The sequence below is a fragment of the Ambystoma mexicanum genome, chromosome 6p (assembly GCF_040938575.1).
Source record: "Ambystoma mexicanum isolate Mex_15411 chromosome 6p, UKY_AmexF1_1, whole genome shotgun sequence".
Taxonomy (NCBI): domain Eukaryota; kingdom Metazoa; phylum Chordata; class Amphibia; order Caudata; family Ambystomatidae; genus Ambystoma; species Ambystoma mexicanum.
Window position 1 is genome coordinate 1,326,864,036 of NC_090935.1, and position 21,723 is coordinate 1,326,885,758.

General features: G+C 45.3%; 1 protein-coding gene across 2 annotated transcripts in view; it reads right to left on the bottom strand.

Moving 5' to 3' along the window:
• The window catches only part of LOC138510377 (coiled-coil domain-containing protein 171-like), a 3,784,015-nt gene that overhangs the window by 97,059 nt on the left and 3,665,233 nt on the right, over positions 1 to 21,723 (bottom strand). For both annotated transcript variants that reach the window (XM_069625990.1, XM_069625991.1), the window contains one exon: positions 2,604 to 2,723. In XM_069625990.1, the coding sequence (XP_069482091.1) occupies positions 2,604 to 2,723 (120 nt within the window). The remainder of the gene's footprint in view (positions 1 to 2,603; positions 2,724 to 21,723) is intronic.

Consider the following 21,723-nt stretch of genomic DNA (forward strand, 5'->3'; position numbering starts at 1 on the left):
TATTCTACTCTGGTGACGTGGTAATTTTAGCAACTACCCCTCAGGGTCTTAAAGATAACCTGAATGTGTTCCTAGAAATATGTGATGATTTTGCATTGCAATTAAATACTGGAAAAACAAAAGCTATGAGTTTGAGGTCACATTTCTCAAAGTACAGCAAACTGGGCATTTATGTAGATAAGAGTAAATTAGAACAGACTCAGTTTTATGATTACTTGAGAATCAGATTTCATTAGAACTGTGGATGGTCCTGACAGGTTACTAAAGCCTGCTGTAATTTGGAAAAGTATAGCGGGGCTACTAACTCCTTTTTGAAAAAAAACATGGGAGTGGTGCAATCTCGCCAGCAGTAGAACTGTACCAAAAGCAGGCAAACCGAGCCTCTAATTTTGGGGGAAGAGATTTGGGGATATGCTTGTCAAAGGTCCCTCAATACAATTGAAAACAAGTTTTTGAAAAACTTGCTTCACTAACAGAAGGTTCTCCTGCAACATTACTACACTTTGAATATGACATTGGTTCGGTGGGGGACCTGGTGGTTCTGAAGCCAGCCTGCGGAAGTACTGAGATCCATTAAAACATCTAGTAAGCATGGTGGGGGGGGCAGTTATCCCATGCACATGTTAAAGAACAACTAATCAGATTGAATGACCGTGCACTGTGGATAACTCCCGACATTATAGGCATTTCAGTTTTACCCACGATCAAGAAGGCAGTAGCTATTTGGAAACAAGAAAGGATGATAAAGGCAGCTACAAATCTTAAATTGGGCCCAGTCTATCTTGAGGTTTTAACAGATTATGGTTTTGAGAGGTATCTTGATTTCATGCATCCTCTACCCGAAAGATGTCTGTATGCTCGATTTAGGATGGGGCATTACCTCTGTGCTGTTTTACCAAATCTTGGGGTTTGGGCGGATCGGGTATCGGTCCCATTTCCGATTCTGGCATGGAAACTAGCATGCATTTCTTGTTCTTCTGTGAAAAATGGAAAGATATGAGAAGACAATATTGAAGACCGTTACTCAGGGAGGCCAGGTTACGCTCCAGTGTTGAAGCTGTGACATTCTGTAGGAACTCAACTTTGCATTATGTTGCATTCTCACTAGCCGGTTATATTCACAGGGCCTGGATACTAAGAGCATAAATACTGAGAAGGAAGATGGAGGGTGGTAGTTGGTTGAGATGTCATTTCCCTTTTTGTAATTATAGGAGGCTGCAAACTTGCTCTCCTCTTGACACAAATTGCTATTGACCTGTTTTATATTTTAATCTGTTTTAACTTGTTTAGGTGTTGTATGTATGAATATATGGAAACAATTGTATGTAAAGTAATAATGTTTTAGTCCCTGAGGTAGGAAATTGATTTCATGTATTCATTTTAACATGTACTGTTTCTTTTTTCTTTTTAATTTATGGTTTTACACAGAATAAAGTATTTGATAAAAAAGAACAAAACATCCCTCCTTGGGGATTCCGTGTTCTCTAAGACGTAGTCACCTCAATGGGATCCTGCTTGCTCTATCCCCTTTGAGTTGTTACACGCAACAGCCTCACCTCCCTAGTCCCAAAGTGGGTGGCTCCCGCTTAGGGAGAAGGGTTGAATTCCCTGGATTTGTCATATGAGCGATACCAGTGCAGGACCTCAAGCAGGGTCATTACAAGTTTGCCAGTATCCTGCCGGTACTTCTGGCCGGGTACTGGCAAACTGACCTACCCTGTGCGCCGCCTAATATCCTGGAATTACCCTGATATTACAGGTGGCCGAAAGGGCAGTAAATCACCAAAAGACTCCATGAAGGGGATTGCCGGTATTTCCATGAAGGGCATTTCCGGTGCAGGAAATACCGGCTGTTTTTTGCTGGTGGGGGGCCTGATTTACCTCCAGCTCTTTACTAGTCTGGGAAAATTGGCAGTTACGGAATTACCTGCAATTTTACCTGCAATTTTCCCAGACCAGCAAACTTGTAATGACCCCCATGGTCTGATATACAACAAGGGGAGATGGTAGGACGGAATACCATCTACGACCATGTCCTCCTCTGCTGTGGGAAAGCTGCAGCAACATCCTCTTGTTCCTGTGCAAGAAGTGCTTCTACAAACTCACAAGGAAACATTTTCTTATTTTATGATGTTCTTTTGTTTTTTCCCATATTTGCAATTGTAGAATTTATGACGACAGCGTATCTTCAGCTAAGGCCTTTAGCTTTCCCATACATCTTCCATTGTAAAAGGTATAACCCCTGTATGTGAATTGGCAGAATTTACGCCGGCGGAAGTTACACCATTTTATTGGCGTAAATTATACGTACACCTTTTTATGGCTTAGTTAATTGGCCTAGTTGCGCATTTCAAACGTACAGATTGCACTCGAAAGTCAAATAAATCAAAAAATGATGCTTCTTCTATGTTCAGACCAAGAATATTCATGTCTCCCTTGAATTGTGTGGTACTTTTAAGTTAATGTTAAGGCATTCCGAGGACTATATTAAGTCATCACTTGAGTGGAAACATGTGTACATTGCAAAAATCGATTGTAAAGCTTAACAAATAGTTTGAAATATTCCAAATCTAGTGCCCATGTTTGGACAAAGAAAAACTTACAGAGCAAACTCCGTCATCGTAATATGGCCGTCTGATCCCTTCAGTTGTGCTGGTGTAGTCTTCATCATAACTGTCGTGAAAAATACCACCACAATCACTGCTTCGGTTTTGTAAATAATCCTGAAAGAGGCAGCAACAAGTGCAGTAAATAACACAAAAGGAAGCAAAGGAAAAAAGAAAACACATGAATTAAAATAATTCTACTTTATAGAGATGCTAGGCTACATATTTATTGCAGTTATGCCAGTCTACAGTCGGTGTCACACAAATACATATGCTGCATGCTGCTTCCATATGAAGCTACTAGCAACTCTTTCCCTTTCAGAATGATGTATCCTCCTGCTGAGACATCAAAGCAGAGGATTCATTATCAACTATCGTGACATCAACGCAGAGGATTCATTATCAACTATCGTGACATCAAAGCAGAGGATTCATTATCAACTATCGTGACATCAAAGCGGACATTTTCCTGCCAAGTAGTCATTTTTTCCTTTTTGGGTTGCTGTGGGGATATGTATAGTACGTGTGTTTTATATAGTTTCCCCATGGTTCCCCTCTGCACCCTCAACAAAGCTCGTCGTTGGGGCCACACAGGTGGTGGAAAAGGGGGGCAGGTACATACACAACATAAGATTATAGATGGGCAGCTTTTACATGATGAAGCAAAGAGTTTGACAACATAGTTGTCTGTGTATGCATATTTTAATAAATAACGTCATGCCTTGTACTTGTGTCATTATCCTTCCTGTATCTTAAAGTGAAAGTTAATTCCTTTTACAACGTGATGGCGACTATTGATTCTGGACCATACAACACCACGTAAGAAGCACAGGCGTGACATTGTGACATGCTTGTTAACAGGTTTTCTGTTAACAAACATTTTAAAAGTGTATGAATTCATAATTTGCAGTTGCTTGTGAAATACATTTTTTTTAAAAGAGGATGAAAAATGTCTCACAGAATAACATTTTAAATGTAGTTCCATCTATATGTCGACAAAAGACACTGCATGATTATGTTTGCATTTTTGCAATTGTCCTACTGTAGCATGAGACTGACCTGGGCACACTATCAGTTGCTATTATCCAATGCATTAAAACAACAGGTGCATGTAAATAGGATTCATGAACATATACAACTGAAATTCACTGTCTCTTTTGTATAATGGCTTTAATAAATGTGTTTGAAAACAAGCCTTTGCATTGCTATCTTTTGAACCTTGACACACCATGCTTACATTTCTTTGTATCCCTTAAAATAGAAGCCTAGGAAAAAGAACAGGAAAACTCAAACCACACCACAAACTAGGGATGCTGAAAATCAAATGATGGGACTTGGGAAGAACAGTTGTTGCAAATTTCTGAACCTCGATCCAATGTCGTCATGATGGATGTCTTTGTGCAGTGGCTGGAATTTGAACTGAACATCACTGGGAAGACGTGATAAGCAATGAAAGATCATTGCTACTCCATGCTATGTCCAACTGCCACTATCAATAGAAGGGATAACAACATTCCGTGCTGATCCAGTCACCCAACCACCATCAAAAGGATTGGTGCAATATTCTGAGGTAAATTTTCCTGTTTCTCCATTGAGATTGCAGCCACCCGAATGATCCCTGTTGGCAACCACTGGGGCAACCTCAGAATCAATTGATAACAAAGAAAAAGACCTTGACGACAGCATAACAGATGTGGAGGAAATAACTACCATATTTAAAGTTGAAGACACTCAATTGCCTGACGAGCGGCTTTTGTGGGAACCAAAACGCATAGCATTTGAATGCTGCCTGCTTGACATTTTTAAGATCCTAAAATGCAACACACTGGCACAGGCTAACAGTTGCGGCAAATCTTTGCTAATTTTCAAACTATAGGTGGTTAGAACGAACCTGAACCTTCGAGGAAGCTGTTGGGACCAACACTGCAGCCTTTCTTGATCTGCTCAACCAATGCTTGGGAATGTTCCAGCTGGAAATTTACTAAATTCTTGTGTACTATTATTTAGTGGTTCCATATTTACAAAAAATATGAAAATTCCAAGTGCCGGTTATAATGGTTCCTCCTCCCATGGAGTCCTATCGCACTCCATGGAATGGGGATTAACTGCCCTTACTGGCACTTGAAATCTGCTGGTAATTCCGGCACAACATGTGCCGGTATCCTGTCAGATTTCCCCAGCGAGATACCATCACACTTATAATGAGGCCCACTGTGTCCATGCAGCAGTGTTTTGCAAACATGTGTATGGAGGACCATGTTGCGGCCTGACGGATATCCTTTACATGTTTCCCTCTAGTGGAATGTGACCTGAAGCATTCAAGGATGTCCTTACACACTCTTGTGTAGCATTCAGATACACAAAGCACTGTCCATCTAAAAGTGATTTGCTTTGTTATTCCTTTGCCCATTTTTGGGCTTGTGTATCCAATAAATAGCTGGTCTTCCAGCATACATTGTCCTGCCCTGGTGATGTAGGAACTCAGAGCCCTATTGGGGTTGAGCCTATGCAGCCTTTCTTCTTCCTTGGATGGATGAGGAGGCAAGGCAGATAGAAGGCTGGCAGAAAGATTGTCTGCAACAGGTGAAACTCTAACATGATCTCCGAAAGGAACGAAGGGCGCACTCTAAGAGTCACATTGTCACTGGAAAATACATAAAAGGAGGCTTACAGGACAGGGCCTGTAATTTGCTTACTCTCCGGACAGAGGGAATGGCAACCAGAAAGTCAGTTTTCGAAGATAGTAGTCTGAGGGCACAAATGTAATGGATCAAATGGGCAGTCCATTAGAACAGTTAACACAAGGTTTAAATCCCAATGCCGATACAATTAAAGTTGTCGAAAGGGAAAGTGTTAGTCAGGCCTTTTAAAAATTGGCTAACCAGGAAGATCGAGAAGTAATACCCTTTTTCTGACATGAGCTTTAAAATAGAAAGCGCCACTAAATAGCCATTGATGGTGGCAACTTGAAGGCCATGTCTTGCCAAATGAAGAAGGAAGGACAATACCTTTGTGGTGTCACATAAGAAGAGATCAACATCCTGTGCTCTGCGCCAGCTTCAGAATTTCATCCAACAGCAGCGGTATAGAGCTTTTGTTGCTGGCTTTCTGGCTCAAAGCAAAACCTCCATCACATCTTCCGGTAGGTCCCAATCACTGTACCTTAGCCTTTGAGAAGCCAGGCATGCAGGTTGAGCATGTGTATGCTCCTGAGAGAGAAGGTTCGGTCTCCGTCTAGGATGGTGAAGAGGACAGATGGACACAGGCAGAAGGTCCAGGTAACACATCCTCCTCGCCCAGATCAGGGCAATCAGGATCATGGTTGATCCGTACCTTTTCAACCTCCTGATCACTTGAGGGGTGATGGGAATCTGTGGGAACGCATACAGGAGCTGGAAGTTCCAGTCCACCAGTAATGCGTCACCCAGCGCTCCTCTTGGGAGAAATTCCCTGGAGCTGAAAGGTTTGCACTTCCTGTTTACACTGGAGGCAAACAGGTCCACTTGAAGGGTTCCCAAGAGGGTGAAGATCTCTAGATGGACTTCCTGGCACAGCAGCTCCCACTCATGGGAGAGCGAGCCCTGCCTGCTCAGGGTGTTCACCATTGTAATCTCGTTCCCAGCGAGGTGACCTGCCGACAGGAAGATCTTGTTCAGTAAAGCCCAGAACCAGAGCTGCATTGCCTCTCTGTGCGGGGGAGTGACCCTACACCACCTCTCTTGTTGATGTAGTACATGGCCACTGTGTTGTCTGTCATGATACAGGACAGTCTCCCGTGGATGGAGGGCAAAAAGCCCATCAGCGCCAGTCTAATCGCCCTCAGCTCCAACAGGTTGATGTGAAGTTTTGTCTCTGCCAGGGACCACAACCCACTCACCATCATCTCATTCAGGTGAGCGTCCCAGCCTTTTAGACATGCAGCCGTCACTACATCGTCTCTGGCCATGATCGCCTACATGGCTCTCCTGCCATCACGTTCTCTATGCAAGCCCACATCAGAAGATCCTAAGCAACTTTGCTAGGGACTTGAATCAAGTCTGTCATACTGCCAGAGAACTGAGAACTGGAACCACTGAGATCTGAGGGCCCATTGGAGTGATCTAATTATAGGAGCGCCTGCTACCTTTTTTGAAATATTTGCAAGGAACTTGGGTTTGGTCACCCTGAGTTACCTGGGGGCAACCAGACGTGGACTCCCTGCTCACTGTGCTCAGAGAGGCACAGCTTCACCTCACTGATGAGGCCCAACAAGGCTGAAACATGTGTATGGGGTTGCGGTTGGTACTCTTGTTCAGAGAGGAATTGCCATAGCATTTTGGTGCTGGACTGCCCATGTGGGCAGGACAAAGACTGATATGCAAATGGATATTTCCCATCTGTGAAAGGTACAGTGAGCAAAAAGTGTGTGTTGCAAACTCACATCTCAGAACAGGTTATCATGCCATGAGCGCCTGCTACCTTTTTGAAGTGATCTAATTCTCAGTCGATCCTCCGGCACAAGGAAAATGCTGATGCCATGTGGCTGAGGAACCGTAGGAAGTGTAGGGTTGGCAGATATTGGCCGTTCTGGAATTTGTGGCCATCTGCAGGAAGCCCTCTCCTCAGGAGGGAAAGCCTTGCCTGAGGGAGAATCCAGTACAGCTCCAATGAATTAGAGCGTTTGAGAAGGTGTCAGCTGAAACTTCTTTAAATTGAGGGAGAAGCACAGTTTGTGGAGGAATTGGCAGGTGTGAATGAGATGATCCTGGGATCATGCCCTACTTAACTAATCGTCTAGGTAGGGAAAGACGTGGATCCCCCCTTTCCTGAGACTGGCTGCCACTACTACCAACAGCTTGGTGAAGACCCTGCGGCGGAGGAAAGTCCAAAAGGTAGAACTCGTAACTGGTAGTAAGTGTTGCCTATGATGAACCTCAGGTGCTTTCTGTGGTTTTGATGGATCCACACATAAAAGTAGCATCCTTGAGGTCGTGTGACACCAACCAATCCTGAATTTCTAGAGCCTGGAGGATATGCAATACTGTTGCCATCTTGAATTTGTCTTTCCTGAGGAACTTGTTCAAGCACCTTAGATCCAAGATGGTTCACAGACCTCTGTCTTTTTTTGGGACCAAGAAATAGTGGGAATACCACCCACTTTTCCTTCCCTGAATAGGTACCAACTCTATGGCACACTTCTCCAGAAGAGAGTAAAATTATTGCAGGGACAGTGGGTCTGAAACAGGGGGTGGGTTGGCCCAAGGGTGGTAATCCGGTGGGTGCTTTAAAAATGGGAGGCAGTACCCATGGGAGACTACCTGAAGTTCACATGTGTCCTTAGTATTGGCGCACCATTCTTGCGAATGGTGTGACAGACGTCCCCTACCAGCGTAGTGTGGCAGAAGTCCCTAAAGAGGTTTTATAGCAGGGCCGCAGTGGAGGGGACAGACACGGTAGTGGTCTGTGTCCTGCCTCCTCTACCTCAGGAAAGTCGAGAGAAATTTCTCTGACCTTGTGCTTTCTGGGCGGTGGGCTGCATGCCTTTCTGTCTGTGACTATAGAAACAGAAAGGCTTGCCCTTCCATTGAGTGGAAGGTTGAGCAGGTTGTCTAATCGCTACACCCAAGGACTTGGCTGCAGCCTTGGATGCTTTTAGTCTTTCCAGGCTGTTATCTGCCTTTTGCCCAAAAAGATGTGAGCTGTCAAAAGGCATGTCAAGCAGCCTCAATTGGACATCCTGCTCAAATCCTGATTTCCTCGGCCAGGCAAATCTTTGCATGACAGAATTTACTGCCATTGACCTCCCGACATAATCGACTGTGTCAAGTCCTGACTGCAAGGATTGACGCATTGCTTCCTTGCTATACTCCACTTTGTTGAGGAATCCATTCCTCATGTCACCTTCTGAGATGTGTTCAGCTGCCTTTGCAATCACAGACCAAAGGGTGTGTTTATACTTTGACAGTGCACATCAAGCATTAACTGACTTAACTGACAAACTGCCAGAGGCAAAAACCTTTTTAGCCAAAGCGTCTTAACGCTTGTCATCCCTGTCAGGGGGTAAGGGTGGGTAGGTGCTTGCCTTATTGCCCACAGTCACAGCCTGTACTACCAGACTTTCATGCACTGGATGCCTGGTTAGCAGTTCCAGGTCAGACGGTGTAGGTTTGTACTTTTTGTAAAACTCCTTGTCAACTGCTGGCCCCGAACATGGAGTCTTCCATAGATCCATGAGGGGATTGTTGATGGTATTATGTAACAGGCAAAGAGGTTCAATGGATGTGCCCTTGTCCAGAATATCCATCAAGTCACATTCCGATATTTTGTCAGGTGGATGACAACCTAATGCATCTGTTACCTTTGCCATCATTGTCCTGTAAGCCATGTTTGTATGGGGTCTAGGATCTCTCTGTGGGAATTCTACCTCAGGAGAGGTGTCTAAGCCACTTGCGTCATGAAGGGCTAAAGCCAGGTCAGACAACCTCTTTTTCTCATCGTGGATCTCCTCAGGACATCGAGAAAGACCCATGGGCTCAAACCTAAAAGGAACCAAGTCATCATCCTCATCAAAAATGGCCTGAAAAAAGGACATAAAGTCCCTGGTAGATTTTGGGCTAAATCTACTGGAGGGATCCCCAACAGTCTTCGATAGTTTTTGCTGTGACATCGATGGAGCCAGTGGAACATCGAACAATTCCTCTAAACCCCGATGTCGCCGACAGTCGGATCGAGGACGTCACCGGTCTCTGCCTCTTTGGCACACAAGGTGGTCAGTGAGTCGAGTCCCTGCTGGCCTTGTCTGACACGGTGGGAGGTGGTGGAACATCAAAAAACACCTTAGTCACTGATTGCATAGACAGTCGGATCGAGGAATTCACTGGTCTCGGGCTCATAGGTACACAAGGTGGTTGGTGAGTCGAGTCCCTGCCGACCTTGTCAGGAGTGGTGGGCTCAGAGGTCTTCTTACTGGAGGAAGAGAGAAAGGGCAGACTTGCTTTCTCAATCACCCGCATCATCTTGATACAAAACTCTTCCCATTTCTCCATCGAGGCGGATTCAGAGGGAACCTTACGTGTCTCTCTGGAGATGAGTCTGTCGAAAAATGCCTTCTCCTTCTTCAATGCAGAGGAAGAGTAATGATGGGAGTCACTCCTTAAATGGGATCTCTTACACTGCTTTTTCAAACGTTTTTCCTCCTTCTCTGGAGGTTTGTTTTTCGGCAACCAAGCTCTTTTCTTCGGGTTAAACCGTTGATGGCTTTGTACTTGGCAACTTTGAAGATGATTGGATTTGAAGGCTCTTTCCTTTAAGGCCTATGGTGTCATCACCTGACACAAAAGCCAATCCGCCCTGACGTGGTCGGTACCAATGCACCACAGATAAACTCTGTGAGTGTCGGTAAATTAAATGTTTGCGCCGCAATTACCACATATTTTTAAACCAGTGGGTTTTTGAGTAGACAGGCTGACAAAGTCTACTGACAATTCAAAGAATTTCAAAGAAAAATGAATGCCTAAGAGACTCTCTGAAGAGAAGTTCCTGAGTAGCGTGCTGGGCATGCAGAAAAAAGGAACTGAGGTCATGGGCGCCAAGCACGCTGTGTCTACCCTCATCCACGTCACATCCGAGCACAAAGATGACGACTCGACTGCCATCAATGCCAGTACGCATGACACCCCCTGCTGGTGAAAACGTTTCCAAGAGCTGCAATGGCAGGAGATTAAATATATATGATGAGGAATAAGGGGGGGTCCATAATCCATTAAAAAAGGCGGTATTTCGTTATAGAAAGTATGGCGGCCCATACACACCTTGCTGTTCTTGTCGTAATGAGAACGTTGGTAGTCAAAAGGCTAGAAATGTTGGTGGTACATGGGGAATTGCTTTTGGGTTGGCCTTCACAAAAAGAAAAAAGTACTGGGTCGCCAAGTCTGTCTTCGAATTAATGGAATTTGAGTTCATGAGATTTCTCACTTTGGCAGTCTTGGTGATGGAAAGACATGTTCTAAAACATGTGTTCTTCCACAAACTGACACAAGAGCACCACTCCAGTGGAATGGCCTCCCAATCTGTGATTGTAAACAAAATAATCAGCAGATTTATGTCAAATAGTTTTATGATTTTCAAAAATGTTTTAATATTGGAACTTTGTCCTGTTTGCAAACTTCATTGCAATTTAAATGAAAGTTATATAATAAAGATTGACTTTTATCTGTAATCAAGAACTGTGGTCTGTTTACATATCATAGGCTTTTAATGTATTTACAAGGATAAGTTATTTGTTAGAAATATATTATTGTTAAGTGATTATTGATGAAAGGTGTGAAAGGTGTTGGAGGGATAATGGTGGAATAATAAACTGTCGGGTATAACCTTTGTTGTTAATGGTCCTTACAAATAGTAATGTTTCATATATAAGAATTGTAGGGTTCCACCTTGTGCACCGTATTTGTTGTGTGAAAAAATAAATGTATTGGCGCTTCACAAAGCAGCATCAATGAAAGTGCTCAGTTATCAAAAGCAATGAATGGTTACAAAGAAATTAATGAGCCATGATGTTGCCTCTGAATGGTCCCCTATGTTTTACAATGTGCGGAAACAGCACAATTAGAATGTACATGGAATAACTATTTAAACTGTTCAATCTAACATTTAAACATTTTGAAAGCAGCGCTATCTACCAAGATGGAGATTTGAACATTTAACATTGCCTTTTCAACAAAGGGCCATGGGAAAGAACAGTAACCATAGAAATTAGTCTGAGGTAAAACTTAATTGAAAGTATGACACTTTGAGCCAATAATATTGAAAAAGCTATGTGAAAAAGAGAGCACATTGCATAGGAGAGCTACAGTAGAATATACATAAGTAATTGTCCTATATTGTTTTGTGTGAAAGGTGTTTGACCAGGTCATGAATATGAACAGTGTAAAGCCAAAGAACATGTATACATGCCACATGGTAAGAAGCGATGCTTCACACCGGCCTCGCCTCTTTTTTTCCACAATTCAGGTAGCATGGGGCAACTTGCTGCTAAAACCTCTGTATGATGAAAAGCAAGAAATCCTTGAAATAAAGGATTTTAGTGACCATAATCGCGGTTTTCTAATCCCACTTTAGGACAGTACGATGTGATCTACATGGAATTCAGCATCATTTTAGTGCTAATCACATTTCTCATGCTTATGTAACAATGAGAAAGTTATGGCTTTCAACTTGCACTAAGATGGGTGCAGCAGGCACTTCAACCTACTGTAGGCGCCTCAAATTGCTGCAATATTGTATATAATGCATTTTCAATTTATGAGGCTAAAACAGAAATTACTGTTAAAATGTTTTTGAAATTTGAAATTTGGACCATGCATTGAAATCATACAACAGTATTGAATTAATAACTTTTTATTAACCAGTTACACATAAGTGTGTTAATTCTTTTAATAGAGTTTGTGACAACAAAAATAAGTACCAGGATGAGGAAGAGGGGCATTGAGGCAATGATCTAAATGAAGATCATGGGCCTCATTCCGAGTATGGCGGTAAGGGATAGCGGCCACCGCTAACGAGAGCGGTGGCGATAATCCCTTACCGCCATACTCCGAGTTCCCTTTGCGCCATGGAGGTTTTAACACCTGCTTTTAGCAGGTGTTAAAATCCGTGGCGCTAAGGGACCTTGATGTTAATTACGCCACCGTAATTTATGGTGGCGTAATTAACGCCTTCCCCACTCCCATTATGCCCTATGGGGCAAGAATGGGAATGGGGAAGGGTAAATGGGGATTGGGGAATTACCGCCCCGCCAACCTTGGAATGGGGCGGTAATTCCGCCATCCACCAAGGCGCTGCCGGTCCGGGTACGGCGTCAACCAAGGCGTTAATAGCGCCATTGGTTAGCGCCGTACTCGGAATGAGGCCCCATGTGTTAAAAAATAAAGTTACCTAAGAGATTTTTATATTAGTATCATTCTACATCCATCTCTTATCCGCGCTAAACCGAGTTCATAAGATGCAATACAGAACAAATAATAATGTTTTCATTGTCTATATGTCATTATACATTCCTCCCGTTATGGTAAATATATTCTATCACAAAAGAACGGGCAATGGAGTATGTATCTGTAAAGAGAATGACTCAACAGATTGCTGTAAAAAAAACACACATAACGACTGTCCCTATTCAGAAGCACACCCTTAGCCTGTCCGGGCATTCTCTTTACAGATACATACTCCATTGCTCGTTCTTTTGTGATAGAATTACTCAATGGGCTTGCAGGGTATGAGATCATAGCTTTCGCTGTTAACTTCACAGACATACAATTATTTAAATAGGCACATTTGAAATATAGGCCAAGAAACAGTAGGTACGAAAGCTACAACTGAGGAATGCTCACTTGGAAACCGTGAACTTGGAAGAAAATGCTGTGCTCCTGAGGAAAACAACCGCGACTGAAAGCTTACCCCAGGTGGTGAGTGCTGCGTAGCCGGGCGTTGCAGACGATGCAGTGAGGAGTTTGCGTCCTGCAGCCCTACCCTATACCTTGGCGCTGGGACCCCTGTGAATGCAGGGGAGTTGCTAGGTCTGGAAAAGACCCGGGGCTAAGCTGATGTCGGAACTGTTGGGACTGGGGGCTAGCTAGTCTTTTGGCTGTAGCTCCTGAGATTCTATCCGGGGCTACAATCAAAAGATCAGGGGCTATAGCCCCCTTAGCCCCCCCCTAGCAACGCCCCTGGGTGGAGGCCCTGCGAACAGCAAAGACATACTCCACTGCAATTAGGAACACATTACGGCAGAGTCAGTAAAGCATGCATGAGGGGAATACTCGTTGTTAAGGCAGGCTCACTCCTTTTGTGCTGTATGTACTCCTGCCTCCTGAGATTGGGGCTAGCACTGCAGGAGTTTGTGTTGCTGCCCGGGAGGAGCAGGGACCCCACTCCTACCTCCCCATCTGCTAAAAACAGACAACACATGCTATGCGGATGTACTCATCAAATGAAGCATTACTTTGACAACTGCGCTCCTCCCCCCCACCCCCACCCCCGCTGCAGTGAGGCACCTGCTCCGGATCCCTGGTGAAGGTCGGAGCCTCTGCGCGGCTGCTGGCTTGTTGCCAGGAGGGTCTGCGGGCTTCTTGCTCTGGTGCCCCATTGGCCTGGCGGGGACCGTTGTCTGGTCGGAAACAAGACCAATGTTCCTCGATCACAGAGGGGCACATTCCGTGCTGCGTGTCCACTGGCCAGGGCAATAATCAGCTCTACAAGCCCGTTGGCTAGATATCGCTGTGAACCTGCATCCATGTTCCCCTATAGACGTGCTGTGTGCTGCCCATTTCTCCTCAACTAATATAACGATCTGGTGGGACTCTGCTAGGGCCGTGTAGACTGTAATGCACCTTGAGGCCAACCTGAAGGCATTCTCCAAACCTGTGATTGCCATGTCCTGACAGCGATTACGCCAAGGCTTGGAGGCAACACTTAAATTGACTAGGGCAAACAGGGGCCACACAGAAAAGAGGCCCATTGGCAATTACTGGTGGCTGGGAAGCCCATGACCGTCAACACATACACAGTGCATTTGTGCCTCCCGGATGGCCGGATTTAACACTGTAGTCAGGGCCATCTTAAGCACTTTTGGGGCCCTGGGCACGGACATCTTTGGGGCCCCCTCCACCAAACCAAAGGAATTAAGGAATCAAGAATACTGGTCGCGCCCCCCACAGCCCACCCGTCGCGCTCACAACCTATAGGATGATATGCTGTCTCGCAGCATAATTAACATGTTTACTCCCTTTAAGTCCTGTTGGCCTCTTCATACTTGTTCTAACCAGAAAGATAAACAAGAAGCAATGTAAGACCAACATTAGCAGTCTACAAAGGGGTTATTTTGTCTAGTACATACACAACACTTTTTATCAATAACATCCAGGAAAGTAGATGTAGTATTAATCAGGGGAGTTGCTAGGTCTGGAAAAGACCAGGGGCTACGCTGATGTTGGAACTGTTGGGACTGGGGGCTAGCTAGCCTTTTGGCTGTAGCTCCTGAGATTCTATCCGGGGCTACAACCAAAACATCAGGGGCTTTAGCCCCCTTAGCCCCCCCCTAGCAACGCCCCTGGTATTAATGCAGGACCGTAAGTAAACGGTACATGTAACCCATAATAGACAGAACTCACATTAGCTGCCTCACAGAATGTAAAAGTGCTCATGCATGGATAGAGACCACCAATTGGAAGGACGTAGAACGCTACACATACTGTAGCTTGGATGGTGGAGGCAGATTAGAAGCTACCAGGAAGGTGTCTTTATAGAGACAGACAGAGATTAGAAGTGGGATATGGTTTTCAAATAGTGTTGTCATTAGATATCAAAGGAACAAATGCCTGTGGTGTGAGATATAAATATGCTCACTATTAACACAGTGAAACCATGAATAAATAAGGCTTTTATGAAGATGATTCCATAAGAAGGAAATCACTCGGAAGGGCTGACAATTTTGAAAGGTATGGGACTGGCAATATTGAGAGGTTAGGCAATACAAGATTAAATTAGATGCCCAGGATCACACATCGGTTAAGGGGTGAAGGGGTGAAGCTGGGGTTTGTGCCAACTCTGCAATTTCTGCATTGGAACACTTTCTTTTCCACTTCTTACCATGAACTAAAACAATCTAATTTTATTAAAAAACGGACTTGGAAAGTAAACAAATCACATGACCAAACATGACTATTTTTAAACAAAATATTATAGAACAGTGTTATGATTAATGGGAATGATTCTAGCTTGGTTCTCTCCATCATCAAGGGAAGTATATAAGAAATAGCAATCCAATCTATCTGATTTAACACTTTTCATCTGGGTTTGTCTTTTGTATTTTAAAGCTTTAAATACTTCCAAAACAATGACTTGTGACATTTTCCTTTATAAATGTGCCTAAAAACCTTTGACTTTTACCAAAAAAGCAAACCGTTTTTTTGTATCAAACAAGCAGACCTTAAAATATGCTTGCCTGAGGCCTGCAACATATGGTCCGCTCTCTTCTGTCTAACAACCCTTCCACCCAAATGGCCTACATAAGAAGAAAGATCAAGTAGTGGGCTAAACGATACCAGCAGCATGCAAGAAGGCAAACCTCACAGAAGGCAGCACAGTAATGTAAGATATATTAGATCATTTGACCAATATTACTGTATCGTCTGCTGGCAAATCCAGGATACAAACATGAACGCTGTCGTTCCATAGTCTTGAATTTGGATGCTTATTCACCTCTTGGACTAATAGTTTATCCCATCATTGGAAGCGATTGCCTAGGTTTTACAAAAGCCCATCTGAACAAACCAATTTCTAGACCTTCACCATACAGACGATGGGCCTGATTACGACCCAGTCGGAGGACCATGGTGCTATTAGCACCATGGTCCATGCCGGTGTCCGCCATGGCGGAATGGGGAATTACCACCCTATTCCGAGGTTGGTGGGGCGGTAATTCCCCAATGCCGCCATGGCCCTTCCCCATTCCCATTTTTGCCCCATAGGGCTCAATGGGAATGGGGAAGGCGCTAATAACGTTACCGCAAATTGCGGTACCGTTATTAGCACCAAAGTCCCTTTGCGGGTCCCTACTTTAACGGCTGGAAAAACCAGCCGTTAAGGTCGGGCCCCGCAAAGGGACCTCGTAATCAGGTGTTAAGGGTTTAACAGCGCCGACACCTTTTACGGCGCCGTTAAACCCTTAACGCCAGGGTCGTAATGAGGCCCGATATGTTAGTTTTTATAGCAACCCCTATCTGATACAGGTACATTGCTGATAATAGCTTATGTTGTTCTGCAAAACCAAGTACATATGCAGGCAGGTTTATAAACTTCAGACATAGGAAAGGCTCAGCCAGACTTGCTGGAATGTGATATTCTAATTTTGCATATGCACACATATCTTTGCAATGGGTTCACACACTGAGCTAACTTCTGAACCATTGTGGCACTCAATTTATCACCATTGCCTATTGCACATGATCAACATAATTTCCACAGGAAGGAAAGAATGCTACAGAGTTGTGCCAGAAGGAACACACAAACTATGTATACCACAGTGAACACAGAAAGCAATACATGATGAATTGCTCAAGGAAGAATGCACTTGGCAAAATAGAAAGGCAAGGGTTTAGAGCCTCAGCAGCACCCCATAAAATATCATGACATGTGCTATTTAAGAATGGTGAACAATGGAATCTTACTTCTTCAGATCAGCTAGCCTGGTGGGGCCCCCTCCAAGGTGAGGGCCCTGGGCAAGTGCCCCTTTTGCACTCCCATAAAAACGACCCTGACTGTAGTGGCACGGCGGAGGTTAGTAACACTCACCAGTCTCCTGACCCTTTAGAGAAAAACTCCCTCTGCAAGACTGGAACCCTTAATTGTAGACCCTTGTGCCACACAAAGACTACAAATCCGCCATTTTGCAATTTGCAGAGGAGGGACAACATAGAGGTCTCCCGTCCGTCGCCCTGGTGCAGTGGCGGGCCCCCGCTGGGAGCCCTGGCAACAGCGCCCCTGGCTCGAATACACTTGGCCTGATGGAGCTTTAACACTAGACGGTGCAGATCGGATCACAATTGGCCACGGCAGCATTTTGATCAACTGTGTCTTCCGCCTACCAGAGGATCCCAACTCACAGAATAACGGAAGCTGAGGGCTGCACAGTTTATGAGCTGTGTCACGCCACCCCAATTCACAGTAGGCATTTCACTGGCGATAGAAGCACGGAGTGACTATCTAACTAAACAGTGCAGCAGAACACCATTACTAGGAGGTTCCCGCCCCACCTTATTAGTATGCGCCATCACTGAGCTGGATACAACACCCTGGTCATATACATCCGTACCAGGACCTTATCAGCACTAGGCATAGCCACTGGCAATGCTAAGCAATGACGAAGGGGGCCAGGAAGAAGCAAAGCTCCATCAACATGTTTGCCAAGACTACACCCAAAGTGGTTGAGGGAGCAGAGGGCGCTAGTGAACCACACGGAGCGTGCACTGAGCACCAAGAACCCAGCGAGCTCCAATGCATGATGGAATACTTGCGTGAAGGGTTCACCACACTACTGTTACGCTCACCTGGCTCCCACAGAGGCGTCGATCTGAACTGGACAGCTGGGGTCTCCACCAATGTGATGCGTAGGGCCGAGATGGCAGACCTAACTTCGTTTGCTTGGCCCGTAGGAATATTCTTCTGCAAATGGAGAAAGGGAATTAAACACCCGTTGAGTTGAGCGTAAATCCCCCCACCCCTGCTGTTCTCCCCACTGATGACCTTTGATGTCCCCTCTTATAGTCTCACCTGATGGTTTGAAAAGATGAGCTCTCCATCCTGCATTGAGCACAGGGGCGCATAGATAACCAGTTGCTTCACTGGCTCCAAGGAATTGGTGAGTTCCAGAACAATATTGACTCTGAGATTCCCGGCAAGACGCCGTATGTAGTTCGTAAGAGTTCAAATGCCTGACTTTCACTCTTGTCCGATTCCTTGCAGGTTGCAGCTTGACCCTAGTGAAGAGTTCCTCGTGGCAACCAGTAATATTCTGGTAAGGATTTGTATTATCCAACACAGTTCGATAAAATAATGTCAATATGTAACCTTTTGCTTTCTCCCCTATTCAGGCGCTGAGAGAAAGTATGAAGTCTCGGGGAATAATACCTCTGGCGGTAAAATCAGGTAAGTATATTGTGGTGAGGAGGGTTCCCCTTGTTAGTCCCTTTGTTTCACCTTGCTGTCCTTTTGTTTCCCCTTAGGGGCCGGGGTTCGGCGAAGATGCAGTGGAAGCTGCACCGACCCGTGAAGAGGAATAGTACCCCCGGCGGTAAAATCAGGTAAGTCTATGGGGGTAACTAATATTTCCCTGTGTATTCCCTTGGCTCACCTTGCTGTTCTTGTCTTCTCCTTAGGTGCCGGAGTGCAGCGGGAACATGCAGGAGGATGCGGTGGAATGTGAAGATGCTGCGAAGTCCGGTCAGTTCAGTGCGGCCCTGCAGCAGGCGAGGCGACGCGCATAAAATAGCTTCTTTCTTCCAGCTCGAAGGCGCAATGGATCGGGAATTCAGGTAAGGATCAAAGGTATTGCTCTTGTTCTAACTTTTTCTCCTTTTTTCACCCTTTTTCTAGGAGCTCCAAACTCGAGGCAGGAGTGGCAGAAGGCTGGATGCAGACTTGCAGGCACGATGAGCGTTATGCTGCTGGATGCAGAATAACGCGAAGCGTGTGCTGCTCTTGGGTGTGGTTTAAATAGCCTCCAAAGTAGTCCCACGTAAGTATTCCTCCCCAGCCCCACCCGAGTAAAAAATAGTCCCTAGGTAAAGTAGTCCCTTCCAAGCCTCTTTTGGCTTGGAGCTCTTGCAGCATGGTCTGCATCAGGTAAGTTTGCAGCATGGTCTGCATCAGGTAAGTTTTAATCATATGAGCCTGGCGCCATAGGCACCAAGACTGCACCCAAATAGCCCCTAGCAGGGGTTGTTGGGCTTGCTTGGGATAACTTGATGCCTGCTTCCGGGGTTGCTGGACTTGGTCTGGGTCCCCGGGGGTAGGCATCATGATACTACCCTCGAAGCTAGATGACATGAGCGGTACAATCTGCTCCATCAAAGGCAATATGGACAAAACAGACGCCTGCATCACTGAGGTCGAGAATAGGGTGGGTGCGACCGAAGATGTAGTGACTACACTCAGGGCAGATGTCACTGCGCTCTCCAAGCAAGTACAGATCATCGGCAAGAAGAACAAGGACCTGGAAGCATGGTCTCGCCGCAACAACTTAAGAATTATTGGTATACCTGAAGATAATATGGAGGGGCATATGGAATACTATGTGGTGCAAACACTGATGTGGCTTCTAGACAACCCGAAGGTGTCACCGCAATTTGCCATTGAATGAGCACAACGCACATTGGCCCCTGAAGCCCAATCTTGGTGCCCGTCAGCGCCCGATAATTGCCCTGGTGCTATATTACCACAATAGAGATGCTTTGCTTCGTGCCGCAAGGGCGAAGGGCGAGCTGCTACGAGGATCGAGCAGAGTCCATCTATGCCCGTACTTCTCTGCAACAGTGCATCAAGAACGTAAATCGTTTGAGGTGACCAAAAAGAGGATCCGGAAGCACAGCATAAAATATGCCATGCTCTACCGCCCAAGCTGCGCATTGAATACAGCAATGTTTACTTTTTCACCTTACCCGAGGAGGCCATGCGATTCGTTGATGAACACTTTCTGGGGTGACCGGCACGAGGCATTACAGCCTCTCTAAAACCTGCCAACAAACCCTAGTTGTAATACTGGAATCAGCGGTTGTGTCCTAGCTGACAGTGTTCCGCCTGTTCAATATATCCTGAAATTTAACTGCTAACCTGGCTGCCAAATTACCGGAGGTACATGGTCCAACAATAGCAACCACAATACTCTTATGGCAGATGTACTAAGTTATTTTATGAGTAGCGCAGCAGCAGTTAGAAGTCACACTAGGAATAGTACAAATGGGAGCTGATTCGATACGCCTTGTGAGCTGGAATGGGCAGTGGTGGGGAAACCTGATAAAGAGGCGGCGCCTCTGGCTATATTTAGGACGTCAGGAAACACAGATCCTGCATGCATTGGCAGAGTGCTACGAGGCATTTGCCAAGACGTGGGGCCCCCAACGTTATTGCACCACATATTCGACCCAATGCAGAGGGGTCATGACCCTTATTCATAAGTCCATTCACCTCATTCATATAAGAGCTCAATTGGACCCGGCAGAACGATATGTCCTGATGCACAAAAAGATACGAAGCCAGGAGATTATACTACTAAACACATATGGCCCCAACATTGATGACCCAGATTTTTATATAGAGTTACTGGACTTGCTCGCTCAATACCCCTTGATCCCCATCCTCTGGGGGTGATTTTAATACCATAATGGAGCACAGTCTGGATTGATCTGGCTCCCGACCCCAGCAACCGACCAAAGCTGCTCAGGTGATGCAAGAAGGCCTTAAAGAGTTAGGCCTGCTTGGAGGGTACTGAATCCAGGGGTACGGCAGTATTCATACTATTCCACGGTCCATGACTCGCACTCTTGAATAGACATGTGGCATATATCTGATACGCTGATCGATTGCCTAAACAGAGCCAAAATACTGTCCAGAACGTACTCTGATCATTCCCCAGTAACAATAGGGCTATCATTGGGCAATGCACCCAAGATGAGTAGAGGGTGGAAGCTTAAACCGCAATATCTATTGGATCCCATTTTCAAGACAGAAATTACAAAGTTTATAGATGAGTACTTCGGGCAATACAGGAGCACAGTAGGCACGCAGGCTACTCCCCGGAAGCCTTTAAGGCATATATACGTGGGGTAGCCCTTGCATCCAATGCTGGCATACTTAAATGCATACATAGGGACATACAACGCAGTGAGACCCACCTGCGCAGTTTAGAGCAGACACTAGAGACAAACCCTGGTAGCCAAATTCTAGGGGAGATAAAAACAAAACTGGATATGTTCCGGAAGCATGCAGACAGGGAACTGAAGTTCCTAGACAGCCCTAACCAGGTGAGGAAATATGGCGAGAGTGAACAGCCACGCAATCTTCTCGCCGGGGTAATCCGTCAGACCCGGGGCAGTCAGCACATCCCTACTATACTCAGTACATTGAGAACACTGGTTAACACCACTGCGCAGGTGTGTCAAGAATACCACACCTTCTATTCAGAGCTATCTGCTAACACTGATACAGTGACCCTCCCAGAAATAAACGAATATCTAGATGGCATCCCGTTGACGTTGCTTTCTGAGGACACTACGGCAACCCGTGACAGTCCCATTACCAAAGCCCCTGCCCCGGACGTCTTGACACTCGACTTTTATAAACATTTCAAGTCCCGTCTTATTCCAGAGCTAATGGAGGTATGGTTGGAGGCCCTTTCATTGAGAGTGCTCCCACCATGCTACGTGAGGCAGTGATCACGATCCTGCTTAAACCCGGCAAACCCCATGAGCAATGTGGCTCCTGCCGGCCCCTCTCCCTCATTAATTCTGATTTAAAAATCTTTGCAAATGTGTTGGCCCTTCACCTTGCCCCCTATATGACACACATAATACATCCAGATCAATCG